A 20,239-nucleotide genomic window follows, 5' to 3' on the forward strand; every position below is an offset into this window, starting at 1 on the left:
GTTGCAAAATCCTCTCAGGCATGAGGAAGAAGCTGAGCGCAGAGGCAGCGGTTGAAGGAGCCTTCTGGGCTCTCCTCAGGTGCGGGGGGTCTGACCGGGGAGCGGCCCCATCGTGCAGGCTGGCAGGGGTGCTCTGGAGGCACCCCGCCTGGCCCGTGTCGGGGGGCGTGGTGCGGCGGCCCGCCGGGGTGGAGAGGGACGGGGACGGCGGCGCGGGCTCCCGGGAAGTGGGGCCTCGCCAAGCCCGGCGCCTTGGGCGCAGGCCCTCCCTCTCTCCCTCCCTCCCTCCCCGCGCCCGGCAGGACCCTGCGCCTGTGTCGGGAGAGGCCGGCGTCCGGCAGATGCACGCGGGGCGGGGGCCGGGGGAGAGGCGGGGAGAGAGAATCCACAACAAAACTTGGCGTAGCTGCGCGCTCGGTGCGACTTGAATGACAGGAGCCCGCGCCCGCGGAGCGCAGCGGACACCCGGGAGCCTGTTCCACCCACGGCGCGGCGCGCAGCAGCAGGTAGGGCACGGGCGGACGGGTGGGCAGAGGGACCACGGGCCCCTGGCAGTGCGTGGCAGCCCGCTCTGACTTCCCGCTGTGTGCGCACCGCCGCTGCCGGGGAGGGTCGCCGCACCCCGCCCTGTCCCGTGGTGGACCCTGCTCAGGAGCACGGTCGGGCACACACACAGGCACACCACGGAATGGGGGCGACCCCTGCGGGATCAGGGGGCTGGGGACGCTTTTTCTACTCGATATTCAGAGGCTGGTCCCAGCCTTCGGGCTCCTCCCGCTGCGCACATCTGGAAAGAATCTGCGAGCGGGTGGGGAGGGGAGGTGGAGGCACACGGGCGGGCGACAGGGACTGTGGGGGCAGGTGGAACTGAGAAAGGGTCTGAACCTCTGCACTGAGAACTTGGGCCCAGGGCATCCCGCAGACTTTCCATGTCAATTCAGCAGGGCTCTACCGAGTCCAACACCGACCTTTTTACAGACAGAAACAAGCACAGAAGGAGGTAGAAATCGGTCCCTACGGTGAATGGACAGGTGATGCACACAGGCGAGCAAGGAACCTCAGAGTGGTCCTGGGCACTCCGCCTGTCTAGGCAACTACTAACAGCGGGATAGAAAGGGGCAGGGCAAAAAGCACAGTCGTCCCCAGGTTGTGGATGTCATAAAACTACCATCAGCTTTGGCGGGAGTAGGGGGGCACTGGGTGTGGGGACTCTGAGAGTTGAAATACCTGACTTGCAGTCAGGTGGAAGAAGTGGGTGGGGTCAGCTTGGGGCCCCTGTGCTGGGGCCTGGGTTGGGAGGCAACTTCAGCCTAAGCAAGCTGCTGGAGTGTGCAGCCAGGCCTAGGGCTCGGGCTAGGATGCAGGAGTGCAAGAGGTCCGGAGGATGAGCGTTAGCAACCGGCGCATCATCTGCCGGGGAAGGTGAAACTGCGCTCTGCCAGGCACAAACAGGCACCAAGGCTGTGAGCTGGGAGGACCCCTGGGTGGGCCTGTCTTCCACCTTTCTCTTTGGCCCTGTGAAAGCCAAAATGATCAGATTCCGGGCTCACAGGGCACATCATTGGGAAGGGCCTGGGCTGCCCTGGGAAATTCATCAATGGTAGGTCTGGGGCTTCTACCTTTTTCTGCATATTCTTGGAATCCTGGGCCCAATGTTCTGTGTGCAAGGTAAGAAGTGTCAGATTCAATGACTCTTTGTCCCTTCTGTCTGAATCCTGGGTAGGAAGTGGCACCTGTAGGATTGGTGGAGGCATACAGAATGCTGGTCATGACTTACTGCTACCCCATGGCTCCCTGGCATGGTGGCTGATGCCCTTGGTAACCTGTGTCTCCATCCCTAATTTCTATTCCCCATTTACCCTGGTTAAACAATCTGCCTTTTTCCTGTCCCTACTTCACACCCTGCCCATGCTTTCCATCTTCTTGGAGGGCTTTTCTTTCTCTTTGTTCACTTGGGGAACCCCTGCTCAGCTTTCAAGACTAGCTCAGGGCTATGGGCAGAAGAAAAACTATCATCTATCTATCTATCTATCTATCTATCTATCTATCTATCATCTATCTATCCTGTGTGTTTGTATGCACATGCCACAGAGCATGTGTGAAGTCAGAGGACAGTTTGCCAGGATTGATTGCCTCCTTCTACCATATGGTCCTGGAGTTCCGACTCTGGTCATCAGACTTGGGGGCAAGAGCCTTTACTGATTGAGCCATCAAACCCTTGGTTTTCTTTCTTTCTTTCTTTCTTTCTTTCTTTCTTTCTTTCTTTCTTTCTTTCTTAAAGACACACCCACCCACCCCCAGACAGGGTTTTCCATGTAGTCCTAGAACTCCCTCTAGCCTCAAACTCATAGATCCACCTGACTCTGCCTCCCAAGTGCTAGGATTAAAGCATCCATCAGCATTATTTTTAATTCTGTGTCTGTTGTGTGTACAGGTGCTGGCAGAGGCCAGAGGTGTCAGAGCCCCTGGAGCTGGGGTTACAGGTGGTCACAAGCCATCTCAGTGAGTGCTGGGCTCAGGTCTTCTGCAAGTGGAGCACTGCTCTTAACAGGTGAGCCATCGCTCCAGCTCTGACCCTTATTCACTCTTATTGTCAACATACTAAGTTATAAGGCAGAGAATCGGCACAGATGATATTATAGGTCTTTCTCCTCTGCCTTTCCATAAATTCATTCAACACCCAGAATCAGGGGACGCTTAGCCTAACCTTGAAGGACAGAGATAACACCTCTGGGTAGGGCTGCTGAGGAGTCTGAGATTGTGGGGTGGGCAGCAGTGGGGGCATTTGCACTTGAGTTTCCAGCTTGCAAGTTCAGAGTACAGTTTATGCCCATCCCTGGGCCTTCTCTTGCTCCAGCAAGCTGTAGCTCAGAAGAGAGTGGGGCCTCAGTGAATGTTCACTGAGCCTGAGTGCGGGAGGTGACACTGGTCTGGGAGCACCTGCTCCCAGCCGTATCCACTCTTCCTGTCTGGCTCTGGAGTCTAGTCCTCGCTTCCCATGCCTGCACTAGCGCTTCAGCCTCTGCATCCCTTGCACAGCCTGCTCTTGGCCTCCACCCACAGCCTGCTGCCCTCCTCACTGCAGCAGCTCCTTAGCTTCCAGAGACATGGCCCATACCCCATGGCCTAACCTGCCCTGGGCTGGGGGCCGTTGTGCCTGCTTGTGACATCCCCACCTGCCACAGACAGTGCAAGTGAGCTTTGTGGAGTTTTCACATGGACTGTCTGGACCCCCTGACTGTCACACACACTGACCCTCTTTCATTCTTGCCTGATACTTGCCCGTCAGAATGCCTCGTCTAGGCTCCACTTCCTGTAGGAAGACATCTGTGACAGGGTTATGCTCTCTCTGAGCTCCTGTGAACTCTACACCTCAACTCTCGCATCTCAGGTGACTCAGTTTATCACACTCTAAGGTTTATCAAATTTATCATTGGACTCTAAAGCAACACTGTCTAACAAATACAATGTGAGTCAAAAATGCAATGTAAAGTGTTCTAAATGCCACGTTAATAAAAATGAAATGAGAGGCCAGAGAGATGGCTCAGTGAGTAAATGCACCTCCGTGCAAGTCTGACCCTTGGATGCAGATGAACACATCTGTAATCCCAACAGTCCTATGGTGAGGTGAGAGGCAGAGGCAGAGTTGCCTGGAAGCTTGACGCCCAGCTAGCATGGAATGTGCAGTGCAGGCTTAAAACAGGAATGGAAGGAAAAGACACACTCCTGACCTCTACACGCTCACCCTGGCATACATGTGCCCCCCCACCACACACACACACACACACACACACACACACACCACATACACCACACACCACACACCACACACACATACCACATACAGCACACACACACACCACATACACCACACACCACACACACACCACACACCACACACACATACCACATACACCACACCACACACACACACACCACATACACCACACCACACACACACATACACACACACCACATACACCACACACCACACACACATACCACATACACCCCACACACACCACATACACCACACACACACCACACACACACACACACACACACCACATACACCACACACCACACACCCGCGCACACACACACCACATACACCACACACACACCACACACACACACACACACACACCACATACACCACACACCACACACCCGCGCACACACACACCACATACACCACACACCACACACACACACACACACATACCCCACACACACACCACATACACCACACACACACACACACACACACACACACACACTACATACACCACACACCACACACACACATGATTTTTTTTTTTTTTGGTTTTACCAGACAGGGTTTCTCTGTATTGTTTTGGAGGCTGTCGGTCCAGCCTGGCCTTGAACTCACAGAGACACACACACACGATTTTTATTTATTTGTTTATTTGTTTTTCGAGATTCTCTGTGTAGCTTTGGAGGCTGTCCTGGAGCTTGCTCTGTAGACCAGGCTGGCCTCAAACTCATAGAGCTCTGCTTGCCTCTGCCTCCTGAGTGCTGGGATTAAAGATGTGCACCACCACCATCTGTCAAATTTTTATTTTTTTTTTAAGACAGGGTCTTACTATGTATCCCTATCTGTCCTTGTGTCCCTGTCTGTCCAGGAACTCTCTCTGTAGACCAGGCTGGCCTTGACCTCACAGAACTCTGGCTCTGCCTCCTGCATTGCTGGGATTAAAGGCATGCACCACCATGCCTAGAACAAATAATTTTTTAAAAGTAGAATAAGACAGGTAAACTTACTATATTAAAAGTATTATTTCATCATATAAAACTAATGAGGAATTCTGTATCATTAGTATTAGTGAGGTGTTTTGCGTGCAGTGCCTTTAAAATCTACACACAGTCTCAGCATGGACTAGCCATACCTTAAGTGCTCCACAGCCACACAGGGCAGCGAGTGTCTACTGGAGTGGACAGGGCATCATGAACCCCTCGGCGAGGAGCCTGCCCCAGGCTTCCGTGTGTGCATGGGACAGCGCAGAAACCCCGGAGCTCTCAGCTCAGCCCTTAGCAGCTGTTACGCTGGCTGATCCCAGTGGGCCTCTGCTTTCTGATCTCTAAAGCGGTGAAGAAAACATCTTCAGTGTGGTTCAGAATGTTGATGTAAATTATGTATTTTACAGATAAGCTTGTGGATTTTTATGGAGACAAGCCAAAGGTGAGGGAAGACAGCCAGCCTGTCCAGTGAGTACCTTGTATATGTGAGGACGAGCTCCTTCCCTAAATCCACTCCCCGGCCTCCTGCTCTGAGTAAATTTGAGGCTCACTTCCCACCTCCTCCTGGTTGCTCTGGCCAGAAGACTGCGGAATCAGCTATGGGGGAGGGAAGGCTAATGATCTGTAGAGGTGTGGCAGGGGGACGGAGGGCTAGGCTGCTGCCTGTGTTACATCTGCTCACTGATCTCTGGCACCTGAGAGCTGGGCATCTGCCGGGCTCCCTGTCTCTGCCAGACCAGTGGCCTGGGACTCAAGGCTGCTTAGGCCACATGGATTGTATGGTCAAGGGACTTGGCTGTTGCCCTCTTCTTCCTACCCTTTCCCTGGAATATCTTGTCAACCCTTTATACTGCCACCGGATCTGAGTGAGTAGTGGTTATGGTATCACCTACCCCAGACAGGACAGGCATGTGATCTACCTCACCTCTGTCTCCAGGGCCCAGGGCTGGGTGCAAGATGGGGCATCCGAGGCACTAAGCAGTATCTAAAATAGTGCAGCAGTGGGAGTCACAGTGACCAGTGGGCTACAGCATCTTCTACAGTCCATAAAGAACAGATGGTTTGGGTCCAGCCAGACCAAGCAGTCTAAGCGGGTTCTAGACATGGTGTCTTAGTGTTTTGCTGCTGTGAAGAGATACCATGACCTTGGAGCTCTTATAAAGGAAAACATTTAGTTGAGGCCGGCGTACGGTTCAGAGGTTTAGTCCGGTATCATCATGATGGGACATGGTGGTGTGTAGGCAGACATGATGCTGGAGACAGAGCTGAGAGTTCTACAGCTTGATCCATAGGCAACAGGAAGTGAACTGTGTCACTGGGCATAGCTTGAGCAAATGTGAGAACTCAAAGCCCACCCTCACAGTAGCATACTTCCTCCTGTGCTACACCTACTCCAACAAGACCTCACCTCTTCATGGTGCCACGCCCTATGGGCCAAGTATCTAAACACACGAGTCTATGGGGGCCAAACCTATTCCAACCCCCACATATGGGATGGGCTGGAGGGGATGCTTGAGTGGGTAATGAGGTGATTGGGAGGTGCATCAAGCTACAGAGAAGAGCAGTGGCTCTCAACCTGTGGGTTGAGGCCCTTCTAGGGGGTCAGACAACCTTTTCACAGGGGTCACACTGTGATTTGCAACAGTGGCAAAATTCTAGTTATGAAGTAGCAATGAAAATAATTTTATCATTGGGGGTCACCACGACTTGAGGAACTGTACTAAATGTCCCAGCATTAGAAAGGTTGAGAAGCACTAGGCTAGAGTGATGGAAGGTAGAAATTCATGCTTGTTTTATTAAGCATTTGTTGTGTGTACCTCATTGACCTGTGGAGTGCCCATGGAGGACACTTCTGTTATCGCTAGGACAGATAAGAAACTGAAACTGAGACTGTTTCAAAGCTTGCCCAAAGTCACACACTGGTCTTCCAGTCTCACCCTCCAGTGCCACTGCCAGCTTCCCCGTTCCCCCAACCCTGCCATGACAAGCTCTGGCCAGACCCTTCCAGCTGCTGTTTGGTTGCATTTCCTGAGGGCATGGTGGGAGAGACCCAGCCTGGCTTTCATACTGGTGACCACTCCATTCTGGAGTGGACCCTGGAGCCTGGAACTCGCCACTCAGTGGGACATGTTACTTACTGTGCGGAGCAACAGCCACTCCTGCCACTCAATGGGCCTCAGATGCTATGTCTGCTGTCACACTCACAGGACTGTGAGTTCAGACAGCTCCTGCCTGGTGCAGATGAGGAGGCTGAGGTGCAGGGAGGGTGCAGTGAATCGGAGGAGGTGAGGCTTTCACTGGGGTCTGTGGGACCTGCCGCCTGTTGCAACTCAACACATCCCAGAGACATTTCTGAGTCCATGCGATGCTAAGCCATGGCCTGTGGGACCAGGACCACATTGGTAGCCAAGTATCATCCATAGCCTATACCCATCCCCGCTGCACTGGGGATTGTCGGCAGGGACAGTGGTCATGTGAGTGTGTCAGGTCCTGGGGAGGGTGACTGAGTGACTAAACATCAGGAGTGGAGCTCATCAGGTCATAGGATGGCAGCAGCCTCAGTCACCTCTCTGCCTGGCTTTGGGCTACTCAGACTGTACCCACATACAGAGTTATTCTCAACCTGGGTGCTGTGACTTTTAAGTGTTCACAGCCCAAGTCAACTATTGCTAAGTCCTGGGCAATCTCAGACTCTACCCCCCCCCCCCCACACACTGTAGCACTTGAGTTATTTCTTGGAAAGGACATTGTTGATCGCACAAGAGAGGGAAAGGGCACTTGGGGCAGAAGGAATCGTATGTGCAAAGGCCTGGAGGGACCACTAAGAAATCTGTGTAACTCAGCTGGTGACGGGAGATTGGCAGGGCCAAGTCCTGGGATCCTCTATGGGAGCTGAAGCGCAGTGTCACCCCTGCTAGGGAGGGACCAAGGCTTGCCACGCTGTCTGTGTCGGAGAGCAGGAGTTTAGCAAGTCCCTTAGCGTCCCCTCTGTGAAATAGGGTTGCAAATCCTCAGGACCCAGTCTGGTGAGGGTTACAGGTGGTTTTGCAGCCCTGACTAAGGACAGAGCTTTATGGCAGTTCCATCACTGCAGAGAGATGAGAGAGGGGGAGCAGCCAGCGAGCCCTAGAGCAGCCACTGTCTTAGCCTGCGAGGGGCCTACCAAGGCTTCCAGTGGCCATTACTCTATGCCCAATGTATGTGACGTGAGTCGCCTGGCACCCGTGGGCCTGAGCCACTCCTTCCACAGGCGCCATGGCCAGCAGCAGGGGCCTACCACTCCTGCTGCTGTTGCCACAGCTGCTCCTGGGCCCTGTGCTGGCTGTGAGGGCTCCCGTGTTTGGCCAAAGTGACACCCACAGCCTGAGCCCTGAGGAGAATGAATTTGTGGAGGAGGAGCAGCCTGTGCTAGTTCTGAGCCCTGAGGAGCCAGAGCCTGGCCCAACCACCATCGACTGTCCCCGAGACTGTGCCTGCTCCCAGGAAGGCGTTGTAGACTGTGGTGGCATTGACCTGCGTGAGTTTCCAGGTGACCTGCCCGAGCACACCAACCATCTGTCCCTGCAGGTGAGGCTGATGCTCCTTCAGCAGTTACCCCTACCTGGCAACTCACAGCCCCCCCAGATTCAGGGTAGCAAGGCAGACCAGACCCTATGGTACCAATGATGCCTGGTTACAGAGCCCTGAGATATAGCCTGCTTGTTCATGGAGGAGTCTGGGGTGTTCAGCTTACAGAGTAAAAGTGTCTCACCAATGGTACAGAGTTGCCCTGCAGTTGGATAGATAGGGCACCGCTGATACTATTCCAGGACTAGGAAAGCCGGGACAAAGGGACCCAACTCCAGGAGGCAGTGGCACTATCTGCCTCGGGAGAAAATTCCAAGCAGGTGCCCAAGAGAGGGATGCTCCTAAGGCCAAGGGTAGGCATGGGACCCTTGTGTACTACCCCTGAACTGCTGCTGCCCCCATCTCCCCACAGAACAACCAGCTGGAGAAGATCTACCCTGAGGAACTGGCTCGGCTGCAGCGTCTGGAGACACTCAACCTTCAGAACAACCGCCTGACTTCCCGAGGTGAGGGAGGCATCTCTGGAGCTGGGGCACTGGCTCAGGGGCCTGGGACATGGAGCCTCAGAGACCTGAGAGGCATGGTGGCCATGGGGAGAACTCACGCTGTAGACCCTGGGGTGAAGGGGAGCCCAGGCTTGGGTTGGGCTCCCTGTTGTGAGCTTGAACCTGTGGCTAGTGGCTGAGGCCCAGAAGGTGGGCCCTGAGGCACTGAGAGCACAAACTTCCTGGGACCTAGCCAAAGACTCTCCAACTTGCAAGGGTCCTTAGTGTCCGACATTCTTAAGTGCTTTTTTTTTCCTTGAAGATAAATGTAATACATAATTGGAAACCAAAGTGGAAGGGGACACACCATAATTCTACCACTTCGAATTAATCAATATTAAGATTTTAGTATTCTCCCTTCCCCATATTAAAAGAAAGCAGCTTTATTGATGTGAAATTTATGTGCCGTAAGTGACCCGGTTTAAAAGTCCAGTCCAAGTGGATGTGTTTTGGTGAGTTTGTGCAGCCTCTATGATCTGCAGCCATTCATCTTAGGGTTTAAAGCCACAGCTGAACTCCTGCAATCACGGTGGCGGCCTGCTTTCTTTCGCTTGGCAATTTGTTTCTCTCACTGCTGTTGCTAGGGCTCTCTCTGGCTGCCCCATCACACTCCACAGCAGGGTATTCCTTGGAGAGACAGCCCATGGTTTATGTAACCGTTCCCTCTCCTTTGACTTGGATCAGTCCCAGCATCTGGGGGTCCTGGAGCGGGAACTGGATGTCAGAGGCCAGCTCCGGGCTGGAGAGGGGCCAGTCTAACTGCTCTCCTCACAAGCGAGCTGTCAGAGGGGACCAGGGGTGAGGCCTTCCCTGCACAGAGAGCTCTTCCCAGCTTGGCTGCACCTGCCTGTAGGTGGGGCTGAGATTGAAGAGGGGCTCTGACCCCCGGCAGCCATCCTCAGGGGAGCACTCCTTCCTGCTTCAAAGGGCTAGGCTAGGTCACTCGGTCCCTAGCAAGCACTTAGCTGCTTGCTGCTATGCGTGGACCACGTGAGAAGGAGCGAGCTCGCAGGATGGACACTGGGACTGATTGGGGAGGGAGGGAGCCGCCTAGCGTGTGGGTGGTCCTCTTGCTCCCCTGTAGTATCTCCTTCATCCAGGGCTCTGACCTGTCCTTTCAAGGGCTCCCAGAGGAGGCGTTTGAGCATCTGACTAGCCTCAATTACCTGTACCTGGCCAACAACAAGGTGAGGGCCATGGAGGGCGGGCGGGCTTCCCTGTCCTCTTGGCTCTCTCTTTCCTTGAGCTCTGTGACTGTTCCCCAGTGCCCTTTCCAGCCTGGCCTCTGGGTCCCTGTTGCCCTGGATGTTGAGAAGGGGGACCATTACATCCATGAATTTGAGACAAGCCCGGACACAAGGAGACTTGTTTCAAAATGTATAGAAGTAAATAATAAACAGAAAGGATGGCAGGACTGAAGCTTGCCTTCCCTCCATCCAGAGCAACTTTTCAAATTACAGTGTTTCTTCTGACCTCTAAGCCCCTTCTCCAGGAGCCCAGGAGTCCAGGAGCCCAGGAATGTGGGGACAGGTTCAGGGGCTTTGACTGCCAAGCTAAGGGCTGTGGGAGCCGGGCACATTTTTTCAAAAGACAGGTTTCTACGTTAGAAAAGGAAGAGTCAAGGGAAGGGAAGCAGATGTGCACCCTGTGGTAGGGCCCAGTGTGAGCCTCTCCTGGTCTCTCTCTCCTCTCCAGCTGACGCTGGCACCCCGGTCCCTGCCAAACGCCCTGATCAGTGTGGACTTCGCTGCCAATTATCTCACTAAGATCTATGGACTCACCTTTGGCCAGAAGCCAAATCTGAGGTCAGAAGTCAGAGGGATGGTCCTGGGTGTGTGGGGATGTATGTGTGTCGGGTGAGTGGGGGGGGGGCTTGGGATGCAGAGACAAAGAGGAGACACAGGCAGGCCTTGAGAAGGGGCTTGCTGTGCTGTGTGTGGGCTATGGGCTGTGCTCAGGGGAGTCAGAGGAACACCCAGGGCCTAGAGGCGCTCGGGACCCAGGAAGCTGAGACATGAGGATGAGGAGGTCTCCATCCAGTAAATGAGGAATGAGAGCTTATGCATGGGAGTGGTGGGGTCTGAGAGGAAAGAGCAGCTCCCAGCAGGCAGAGCTGCCCTTCTTTGACCTTGCTTAAGGAGGTGGACCACTCACAGGACCTCCACACTGGACTTCAGATGAAGGAGTCTGGGCTGGGACCAGGAAGTCCTGTTTCTGCCACTGATGTATGTGGTGACCTGGGGCAGGGTGCTGAGCCTGTGCTCCCTGTCCCTGACCATAGAGGGGTCTCTGAAACTCTTTAGCTCCACGTGCCTGGGTTAAGATGGTAGATGAGTGCCCGGGGCCCTGACCTCAGCTTGGGGAAGGGCTTGAAGGTACGCAGCAAAGGTGGCCTAGGCCCCGGGGGCCCAGGTGGGGTGAGGCCTGTCCCTCAATCCCGCAGGTCTGTGTACCTGCACAACAACAAGCTTGCAGATGCCGGGCTGCCGGACAACATGTTCAATGGCTCCAGCAATGTCGAGATCCTCATCCTGTCCAGCAACTTCCTGCGCCACGTGCCCAAACACCTGCCACCTGCCCTGTACAAGCTGCATCTCAAGGTGGGGGACAGAGAGGGCAGATGGGGGTGGAGGCAGACCCGTGGCCGGTCACCCACTGCTGAGGGAGAAGCACCGCCCAGTTGAGTATGGGGATGCCCAGAGCGTCTGAGAGTTCATTGCAGGAGTATTAGCCACCCAGGGGAGCAGGCAGACGTTAGTGTGGGTTTGAGGGGACCATCAGCACACCCAGATGCTGCAGGTCTGACTGCCCCCCTGGTAGCCCCCAGGCTCCTCTGCGCACCTCATCCTGAGGCCTGGTTCTTGTTCCTGCCTCTCACTTTGCCCTCTCCCTCCCTTTCCTTCTAGAATAATAAACTAGAGAAGATCCCCCCTGGGGCCTTCAGTGAGCTGAGCAACCTACGGGAGCTGTACTTGCAAAACAATTTCCTGACTGATGAGGGCCTGGACAACGAGACCTTCTGGTGGGTCCCTGTATCACCGCATCCTTCTGGTCACCATGGCACCTGGCAGTCTCAGCTGGTCCCAGCTGGGCACAGTCACGTGTCTGCTTTCCTTGGCTGCTTTCCCTGGAGACGAAACTTTGGGGCTTGTGTCTGTTGCCATTTCTGTCTCTGGGAACAAGTCAAGTGTATAGATAAGGCAGGTATGCGTGGGGTGCGGGCTCTCACTTAGCATCTCAGGCCCCTCCTTTCTCCAGGAAGCTCTCCAGCCTGGAGTACCTGGACCTGTCCAGCAATAATCTGTCGCGGGTCCCAGCGGGTCTTCCCCGCAGCCTGGTCCTGCTGCACCTGGAGAAGAACGTCATCCAGAACGTAGATGCCGACGTGCTGACACCCATCCGCAGCCTGGAGTACCTGCTGCTGCACAGCAACCAGCTGCGGGCTGAGGGCATCCATCCGCTGGCTTTCCAGGGCCTCAAGCGACTGCACACAGTGCACCTGTACAACAATGCTCTGGAGCGCGTGCCCAGTGGCCTGCCCCGCAGAGTTCGCACTCTCATGATCCTGCACAACCAGATCACAGGCATCGGCCGTGAGGACTTCGCCACCACCTACTTCCTGGAAGAGCTCAACCTCAGCTACAACCGCATCACCAGCCCAAAGATGCACCGGGATGCCTTCCGCAAGCTCCGCCTGCTGCGCTCCCTTGACCTGTCTGGCAACCGCCTGCAAACCCTGCCTCCGGGCTTGCCTAGAAATGTGCACGTGCTGAAGGTCAAGCGCAATGAGCTGGCTGCCCTGGCTCGCGGGGCACTAGCTGGCATGGCCCAGCTACGGGAGCTCTACCTCACAGGCAACCGACTGCGGAGCCGGGCCCTGGGCCCCCGCGCCTGGGTGGACCTTGCTGGTCTGCAGGTACTAAAGGACTGGGCCACGTGAGGGCACGGGGAGCAGAGAGGATAGTGGACCTACTGGGCCAGGGGCCAGGTTGCTGTGGGTTAGCCAGGCTGAGCTAACTCACAATTAGATACCTGCTGGGGAGCCTGACTTTCGGTAGGAGAGTCATGACCATGCAGTCCAACCTACCTGTAGGGTCAAAAGCAAAGGCGGAGTGAACACTGGAGCCTGTGTCTGGGGTGGCCGGGCCATGCCACCACACGCAGGCTCAGGCTTGAGGAGGGTGGTAAGGGTAAGGGAGCCATGGTTGCAGTCAGAGTCCCCAGTTCAGGAGGACTAGGGGCAGTTTGGGCAGCATGGGCCGAAGCAGAGAAGTAGCAGGTGTCTGGGGAAGGCTGGGCCTTGACGTTGGAGGGCGGGGCATTGCTCATGTTGATCTTACCAGTCAGCTGCCCGGCCAGGCAGGGGAGCTGCTCAAGGCACTGAGGGGCCTTTCATAGGCGTGGCTGCTATGACTATGCAGGGGTATCCCCAAGGTTAAACCTCTCTGGGGACAAAAAGACCCCCCCACGTGAGGAGAGAAATTCATCAGAACACTAAGAGGGGCAAGCCTGCCACAGCAGCTCTGTTCCCTCCCAGCCGTCCTTCGTGACTGAAGCTGAGAACCTTCACCCTGTCCCCTCTTCCTCAGGCCTCCTCGGGGCCTGCTCTAGGCTCAGGCACACACCAGTCCTTCCACTGGAAGCTCTCTGCCTGCCTTGCTTACTGGAGATATCTGTCCATTTGTTCTTTTGTTCCTTCATTCATCCTATAGGTGTGGAAGAGTCCCCACATCGTACTAGACACAGTCCCAGAACTGGGGACCCTGTGAAATAGAGGGGCACCACCTTTGTTTGGGATACCTGACTCAGCTTGCCTAGGAAACACCCTTACCCGTTAGCAGGGCAGGTCACTTTCCTGAGCTTCAGCCTGGGTGTCTGGGGAGCACGCAGGGTTTCTCCCTCACACTGTGGGTCTTTTGACAGGCCGCTGCTCCTTTCCCTCAAATCTACCCTGTGCTAATGCCCTGGAAATCACTTGAAGCTGGATGAGCCTTTTACCACTCCATTATAGCCAAGCCTGTGGCTTGTTTTGTCAGACCCTGGCCCATCTACACAGCGTGTCTGGCTTCTGAGAGTGAGATGGTGTCTCACGGAATCCATGTCCCCAGCACCCATGGCCACCAACCATCTCAGGAATGAATGAGGGCGTGGCAAAGCTGAGATTGGGGAGGGTGCCAATGGCTGTGGAGACAAAATGGGAAACAAGAAGCCCTGTGAATGGAGAAGGTGATAGAGTTGGACATTTTAGGTTCTGCTGCAATCCTGATGCTGGCTTACCAAGATGTGTGAGATCTGGGTGGTGACCCCCAATCCCAGCCTCTCAGGGCCATGAAGGAGCTTAAAGAGCATGCAGTCCTGTCTCATGGCACTAGTGTGGGTTTGGAGAAGGTTCATTGGCACTTGGAGGGGCAACGAGGGCAAGCACAGAGCCAGTGTGTGCCAGGTCCCCTGCCCCACTAACCTGGCTATGGCTCCTGGGCTCCAGGCGTGAGGTGACTCTAAGCCTGACCATCCTGGGGCCTGCTTGCTGTGCCAGGGTTTCTACAAGCCTTGTGCCCACGCTCCTGACCCCTGCACGTCACGTGACCCGCACAGGTGGGTCCTGGCATGTCTAGGCTGATGGAAGTGACAGGTGGATTAAAAAGGAAAGGCTATGGCATGCCGGCAGCTTGGCTATGACTTAGTGAGCAAAGGCAGAAGGGGCTGGGTAGGATCTACATCAATTAGAACAAAAATGTGGGGTCTGGCTCGCTCAGCATGTTCCAGCCTCTTCCAGATGGATTAACCTCGATGAGCTGTTTCTCCACCCAGAAAATGTGGATTGTGAGACCCCCCCAAACACGCACACACACGCACGCACGCGCGCGCACACACGCACGCACACACACACGCGCACACACACGCACACGCACTCGCACACACACGCACGCACACACACACACACATGCACGCACACACACACACGGGGGTTCTCATTAGATGTAGATAGACTACAGCTTGGTGGGAGTCTGTAAGCTGTTAAGTGCCCTGCACGGGTGGAAGTCCTTGACTCCCCTCCTCACCTCTGCAGCTGCTGGACATTGCTGGAAACCAGCTCACAGAGATCCCTCAAGGGCTCCCCCCATCTCTTGAGTACCTGTACCTGCAGAATAACAAGATCAGCTCAGTTCCTGCCAACGCTTTCGACTCCACTCCCAACCTCAAGGGGATCTTTCTCAGGTAGGAAGCCCCGCTCGCACCCTCCCCCTCCTGACCCCACATCTAACAGTGAGTGGACAGTTGAGACACAGGGAAGTAGCTTGCAGGCAGAGTGTGAACACAGCTCTGGCAACCCTGCAAAGCCTCATAGGTCTGTTAGTGGGCATCAGGGACATTAATGACTCGTGTAAGTGTAGGGTGTTGTTGCAAGGAGGCCCAGAGAGCATCTTGCTAACCCTCAGCTATGAGAACACAGGTGGGGCTCAGGTGTCAGACCAAGAACGCAGATACCTAGGTCCCCCTGGGCTCTGGGTTAGGACTTCGGGGAAGTCAGACCCCACAGGCTATGACTTCTTCTCAACCCCTCCCACACCCCAACGTGACCCCTCCCCCGGATCAGAGAGGAGACAGATGACAGCAGAAGGTCTGGGGTGGTGACGCTGGGGTGTGTGACTCGGGCTTCTGAGCAGAGCTGAGGCACTGTTGGGCCTAAAATCAGGACTGGGTACATCCCTTACCAGCTCAGCCATGACCTTGCGTGTGTGCCAGGTCTTGGGTTAGTGCCAGAGGGTAGCAGAGGCAACTCCATGGCTGCCACTGTGTGGCTGAAGTGAGTGTATGCATGTGGGAGACTTCCCTTGCCTTATGGATGAGTCCTCTGCCATTCCCTTCCTCCAAGCTCAGTGCTCTTAAAGGTCTACTCACCATCTTCTCAGTCCCCAGCCTTTACACCTTCTGTGCCATTTCCCAGACACCCACTCCCTGCCCTCTTCCCTCCTGAGCTGGGCAGGCATGAGGGAATCGGCCTGGGCCCCTGACACTGGCTCCTGGGCCACCACTCAGATTCAACAAGCTGGCCGTGGGCTCCGTGGTGGAAAGCGCCTTCCGGAAGCTGAAACACCTACAGGTCCTGGACATTGAAGGCAACTTTGAGGTTGGTGACATTTCCAAGGACCGGGGCCACATAGATGAGGAAGAGGAGGAAGAGGAGGATGAGGAGGATGAGGAAGAGGAAACAGGATCGTAACAAAGTGACGCAAATGTCCCAGGTGGGTGATCTGTGTGTGTGGGGGCTCATCTCCCATCACTGCCCCTGACCAGCCAGGTTTCTGTGTGTTACCCTCTCTGTGTCCTCTGTTCTGTCCCTTCATTTTGAAAGCCTCTCAGCTCATTTTGAATGTAGGCTTGCACCATGGGAGAGGCTGGTTGTGTGGCAGAGTGCCCATGGGAGCCAGTTTGTGCTAAGGCATCCTAATACAAGGAGATGAACACTGCTGGGAGATACCGGGGTGCAGAGACCCCCGAGTCTGGGGCTGGAGTCACTGTAGGCCTTGAGACAGACACTGAGGGGGCTGGAAGAGCTTGTCCAGGGCAGTGAGGGAGAGGGCAGCCATAGACAGTTAATGTACAGAGAGTTTGCACACACAAGCATCTACACATGTGTACATACATACATACTTTACTCCAGGACACAGTCACAGGCAATAACATGTACATATCTGTGTGAAGACATGTGCATAGAGGCATGTCTATTGGTGCCCATTCATATGGGCTTACATGTGGATACACATATATACACATACCTAGTACATGCATGGACTTCTCTAGAAGCAGGGGGTTCAAGCTGCTTCAGTGCTAAGAGCTTGAGGGAGGTAGACACTGGCAAGCCTAACTAACTGGATGTGTCTACAGAGTCCCTGTGACTTCCTAGGGAACAACTGAGGGAGACGCAGGGGTGGAGAGAATTACTGGGAAGTCAGAGAATATATCTACTCTGGGGTGGCAAGGGCAGAGGGGCAGCAGGGGGGAGGCCTCACAAAGGCTCACTCTGCTTAGTACTCCTTTTAGCACAGGTGGCATGCTCGCTCAGGGGTTATGCTGTGAAGGGAGGGTGGTGCAGTGAGGAGCGTGGGTATGGGGGTTGCTGTAGGAATTGCAGGACTCTGGTAGTTGTCCCGCTGTGGAAGGGAGGCCAGGGAGCTGAGTGGCCGCCGTCACAGACAGGCTAGTGGCTTTGATGGTTGGATCTGAAGTCACATGAACTGAGACCATCAGCTTTCTGTCCATGCAGCAGAAGATGCTAAGCAGAGATTTGGGTTCATCCATGGCTAACTCTTTGGTTAGGGTTGTGGGACCAGGAAGACAAGGAACAAAGAAACGGGATAGATTAACAGTCCTGGGGGTCAGGCTTGGTGGCCTGGACAGGAGGAGGGGCAGGAGGAAGTGTTGGTAGCAGAGCTGTGGGGAGGGTGCGGAAACCTGGGCAGATGATAGGGTGTGTCCAGGCAGAGATCCGTGGTCAGAGGGGATATCTAAGGTTAGTTAGGACCTCAGAGAATGTGTTAGGGGTTAAGAGGCCAGGGTGCAGCCATGGGAGGGGACTGCTGGTCATGGCCACAGTTAGGATAGTGACTTGAAGTAGAGCCTGGAGCTGGGAGGAACTGGTAGTTGGGGGGAGGGTGTTGATGGGTAAGGACTGCTGTGAGGACAGATAATGGGAACAAGGTCCACTAAGGAGAGAAAGCGGGTGCATGACAGGGTTGTGAGCATGGAGGGGCAGACCCTGCTCCCAGGGCCAGCTATGGCCTTGTCCTCTGGTTCTGTCCTTAAAAGCCAGGGCTCAGTAGGAAGGGGTGATTGCTATATGAGGATTCTCTGGCTCTCAGGGGAAGAGCTGTGGAGTTCTGGGGTTAAGAAGAATCTTCCCCCTTGTGGAATGTGGGCCATGGTCAAGTCAACTGAGCGGAGTGCTGGGAGAAATCCCAGAGAGTTCTGGATTCCAGCTGGGCACCTCCTGGTTCAAGGCTCCCAGGGGCACCTCCCATCTGCACTCCCAATAACCTAGTTTCCAAATCCCCCTCTCTCTGATTCATTTCTCCCGAAGCTGTGTGTAGCTAGCGCTGACTCTCCGACATGTTCCACAGGACGATGGACCACCGAACTCCTTTCTGCAGCCCAGGCCTGTGCCCCACGAGTGCCCTTCTGACACACCCAACGCTGAGCCCAAGGGGCATCCGAATGCCACAGGCTGACCACAATTTTGTGTCCCACCCCTTCCTGCAATATGTTACAAATCAGACACATACAGATACCACACCCCCAGCTTGGCCACACAGCTAGCTGCACATGACCCTCCAAACTGGCTGTCTGCACAGTCACACACCAGACACACACACACACACACACACACCCCACACCACATCCTGACCTCTGAGTTCACACTGGCCTGGCACACTCAGGCAGCCACCCTCTTCCCAGTTCATACACACACACAGTGACCTATACCACCGAAAGCTCTTGTTTCTGGACAGCTCTGGCCATAAGAGTTGGATGTGCCCTTCCTCTGTCGTCTCTCCTTTGGAGACTCCGGGTTGTCCCCCTGCTCTGTGGCCAGGTACTTTCCACCCTCTGAGACTCACAAAAGCTGGCTTTTGTTTCTTGCCTTACCCCTTCCCCAGGTGCTGGGGCAGGCCCGCCGCAGCGAGCCCCTTCCTGTTGTGCCCTGGCAGGTCACAGGCACTTTCTGAGGACAACCTCAAGGAGGGAGAGGGAAAGGAGGCAGCTGTGGGGCATGGTGGGGGCTCGGGGGCATGGCTGCATTGGTCTTCAGTTCTGCAGGAAAGTTCTGGGTACCTTTGGTTTTGTTTAAGGAGAAAATATATATATAAAGATAAAAGTCTCAAAGCTGAGTTTTCCTGTTACAGAAAAAGTAATATAAAGCATTGTCCCTGCCCCTGCAGCCACGCCGTGTCTGTGTATGCTTCCATCCAGGAGCTGGGCTGGCATCTGCTCAGGGTGGGCAAGATTCAATAGGCAATAGCCCTGGCCAGCAAGAATGAGGGCTGGTGCCGGGACCAAGGGGCCCCACAGGGGTGGTGCAGACAGAGGAGGGATGGGACACAGTAGCAAGGCAGGAAGGTTTGGCGCATGCACTCTGAGTGGGCGACAATCTGCTTTCAGGGTCAGACAGGGCACAGCCTGCACATTACCCCTGCTCCCCCAAACTGAGCCCCCAGGCAGAGGGCCTACCTGGAGAGTCACCTTTGCAGGGAGGTGTTGTTGCTGGTATTACTGATGTGCTCTCTGCTGTCCAAGTAGGGAAGAGGCAGAAGGCAGGTCTGAGAGTTCATGCAGAGCTGATGTGGAGACAGTCTCTTCAGGTATGCCCCGGGAGGAGGTGAGGGGCATGTCCAGTGTGGCACCCCAGCGTGAGCAGAGGGGGGCCTGAGTTGAAAGCTGTAGGGAGGCTGTAGCTAGTGCCATTTGGATCTAGATGACTATATAGGGGTCTCCCTGACCTGGAGATGTGTGGGTACAAGCCTGTCAAGTTCATCAACATATAGACTCCTGCTTGTGACTAGCCGGGCAAGACAACTGGATTCCTCAAAGGCTTTAAGAGGTGGCTCCAGGAAGGCCAAGTGAGCCCATCTACATGAAGGCAGAAGTAACTGACTGACTGGACAGTTGATCTCTCCCAGGTGGGAAGACAGCTATGGTGGACCCATGAGAGGACCACAGAGCAGGGAGTGGGAGAGTGTCCTGGAGCTGAGGCCCTTCCTGTAGTCTTTCCACTCATGGGAAGAAGGTAGAATTCAAGGGTGAGGGCCTGTGCCCTACTGATCCTTGAGTGACCTTGGGGTGGCCTGTCTCCTCCCTGGGTCTCAGTATCCTCATGGACCTAGTATATTACCCCTCCTGACCCCAGAGTGATACCCCCACCCCATCCCAGCCCCAATCCTGGCTACAACAGATTGTGTGGACAGCGCCCTTCTTTGCCTTAGGCTTTTTGAGCAGGTCCTTCTTTAAGGGCCTGCTCACAATGTTAACTAGCCAGCGGCAGGCTTCCACTGAGATTTCTTCCTTCTCTGGGATCTGATTTCAGGGCCAGAGCCCAGATCAGGTTGGTGAAGGCTAGGAGGTCTGTGAATAACAGCCCTGGGAAAAGCCAGCTACAGTCAGGCCTATTGAGGTGGCCTGGGGTGGGCTTGTCTCTACTCCGTCTCCCACATGTGATAGACCTGTCCTCACTGTGACCACCAGAGCTGGCTGACGTGTACTCTATCGGCTTTCATCCACTCAACAAAGGAGTTCTGTCCAAGAGTCTGGTCTCAGCCAGGGAGTGTGGCCCAGGCCTTATAACCTCAGCATTTGGGAAGGCAGGGGCAGGA

General features: G+C 55.0%; 1 protein-coding gene across 4 annotated transcripts; it reads left to right on the forward strand.

The window, feature by feature from the left end:
• Positions 1-243: 243 nt before the first annotated feature.
• On the forward strand, positions 244-18,810 carry Podn (podocan). Of its 4 annotated transcripts, none has more exons than XM_040757012.1 (13): positions 259-506; positions 2,435-2,551; positions 5,169-5,229; positions 8,012-8,328; positions 8,741-8,834; positions 9,996-10,060; positions 10,569-10,678; positions 11,317-11,473; positions 11,780-11,895; positions 12,132-12,789; positions 14,944-15,092; positions 15,915-16,120; positions 17,956-18,810. In XM_040757012.1, exons 4-12 carry the CDS (start codon positions 8,017-8,019, stop codon positions 16,096-16,098), a joined length of 1,845 nt encoding a protein of 614 aa, XP_040612946.1. In that variant the 5' UTR covers positions 259-506; positions 2,435-2,551; positions 5,169-5,229; positions 8,012-8,016; the 3' UTR covers positions 16,099-16,120; positions 17,956-18,810. The 4 variants fall into 4 exon arrangements, with proteins under 4 accessions (XP_040612947.1, XP_040612946.1, XP_040612945.1 ...); XM_040757011.1 differs by having other exon boundaries at positions 265-506; positions 5,169-5,203; positions 17,996-18,810; XM_040757010.1 differs by having other exon boundaries at positions 268-506; positions 17,996-18,810.
• The last annotated feature ends 1,429 nt before the right edge of the window (positions 18,811-20,239 follow it).

This window comes from Mesocricetus auratus, unplaced genomic scaffold (genome assembly GCF_017639785.1).
Source record: "Mesocricetus auratus isolate SY011 unplaced genomic scaffold, BCM_Maur_2.0 Super-Scaffold_100014, whole genome shotgun sequence".
Classification (NCBI taxonomy): Eukaryota; Metazoa; Chordata; class Mammalia; order Rodentia; family Cricetidae; genus Mesocricetus; species Mesocricetus auratus.

Coding starts and splice junctions, on each gene's coding strand:
- Podn (XM_040757012.1), top strand. CDS start 8,017: ATGGCCAGCAGCAGGGGCCTACCACTCCTGCTGCTGTTGCCACAGCTG. Junction 10,061..10,568: donor TGTACCTGGCCAACAACAAG/GTGAGGGCCATG, acceptor TCTCCTCTCCAG/CTGACGCTGGCACCCCGGTC. Junction 12,790..14,943: donor TGGACCTTGCTGGTCTGCAG/GTACTAAAGGAC, acceptor TCACCTCTGCAG/CTGCTGGACATTGCTGGAAA.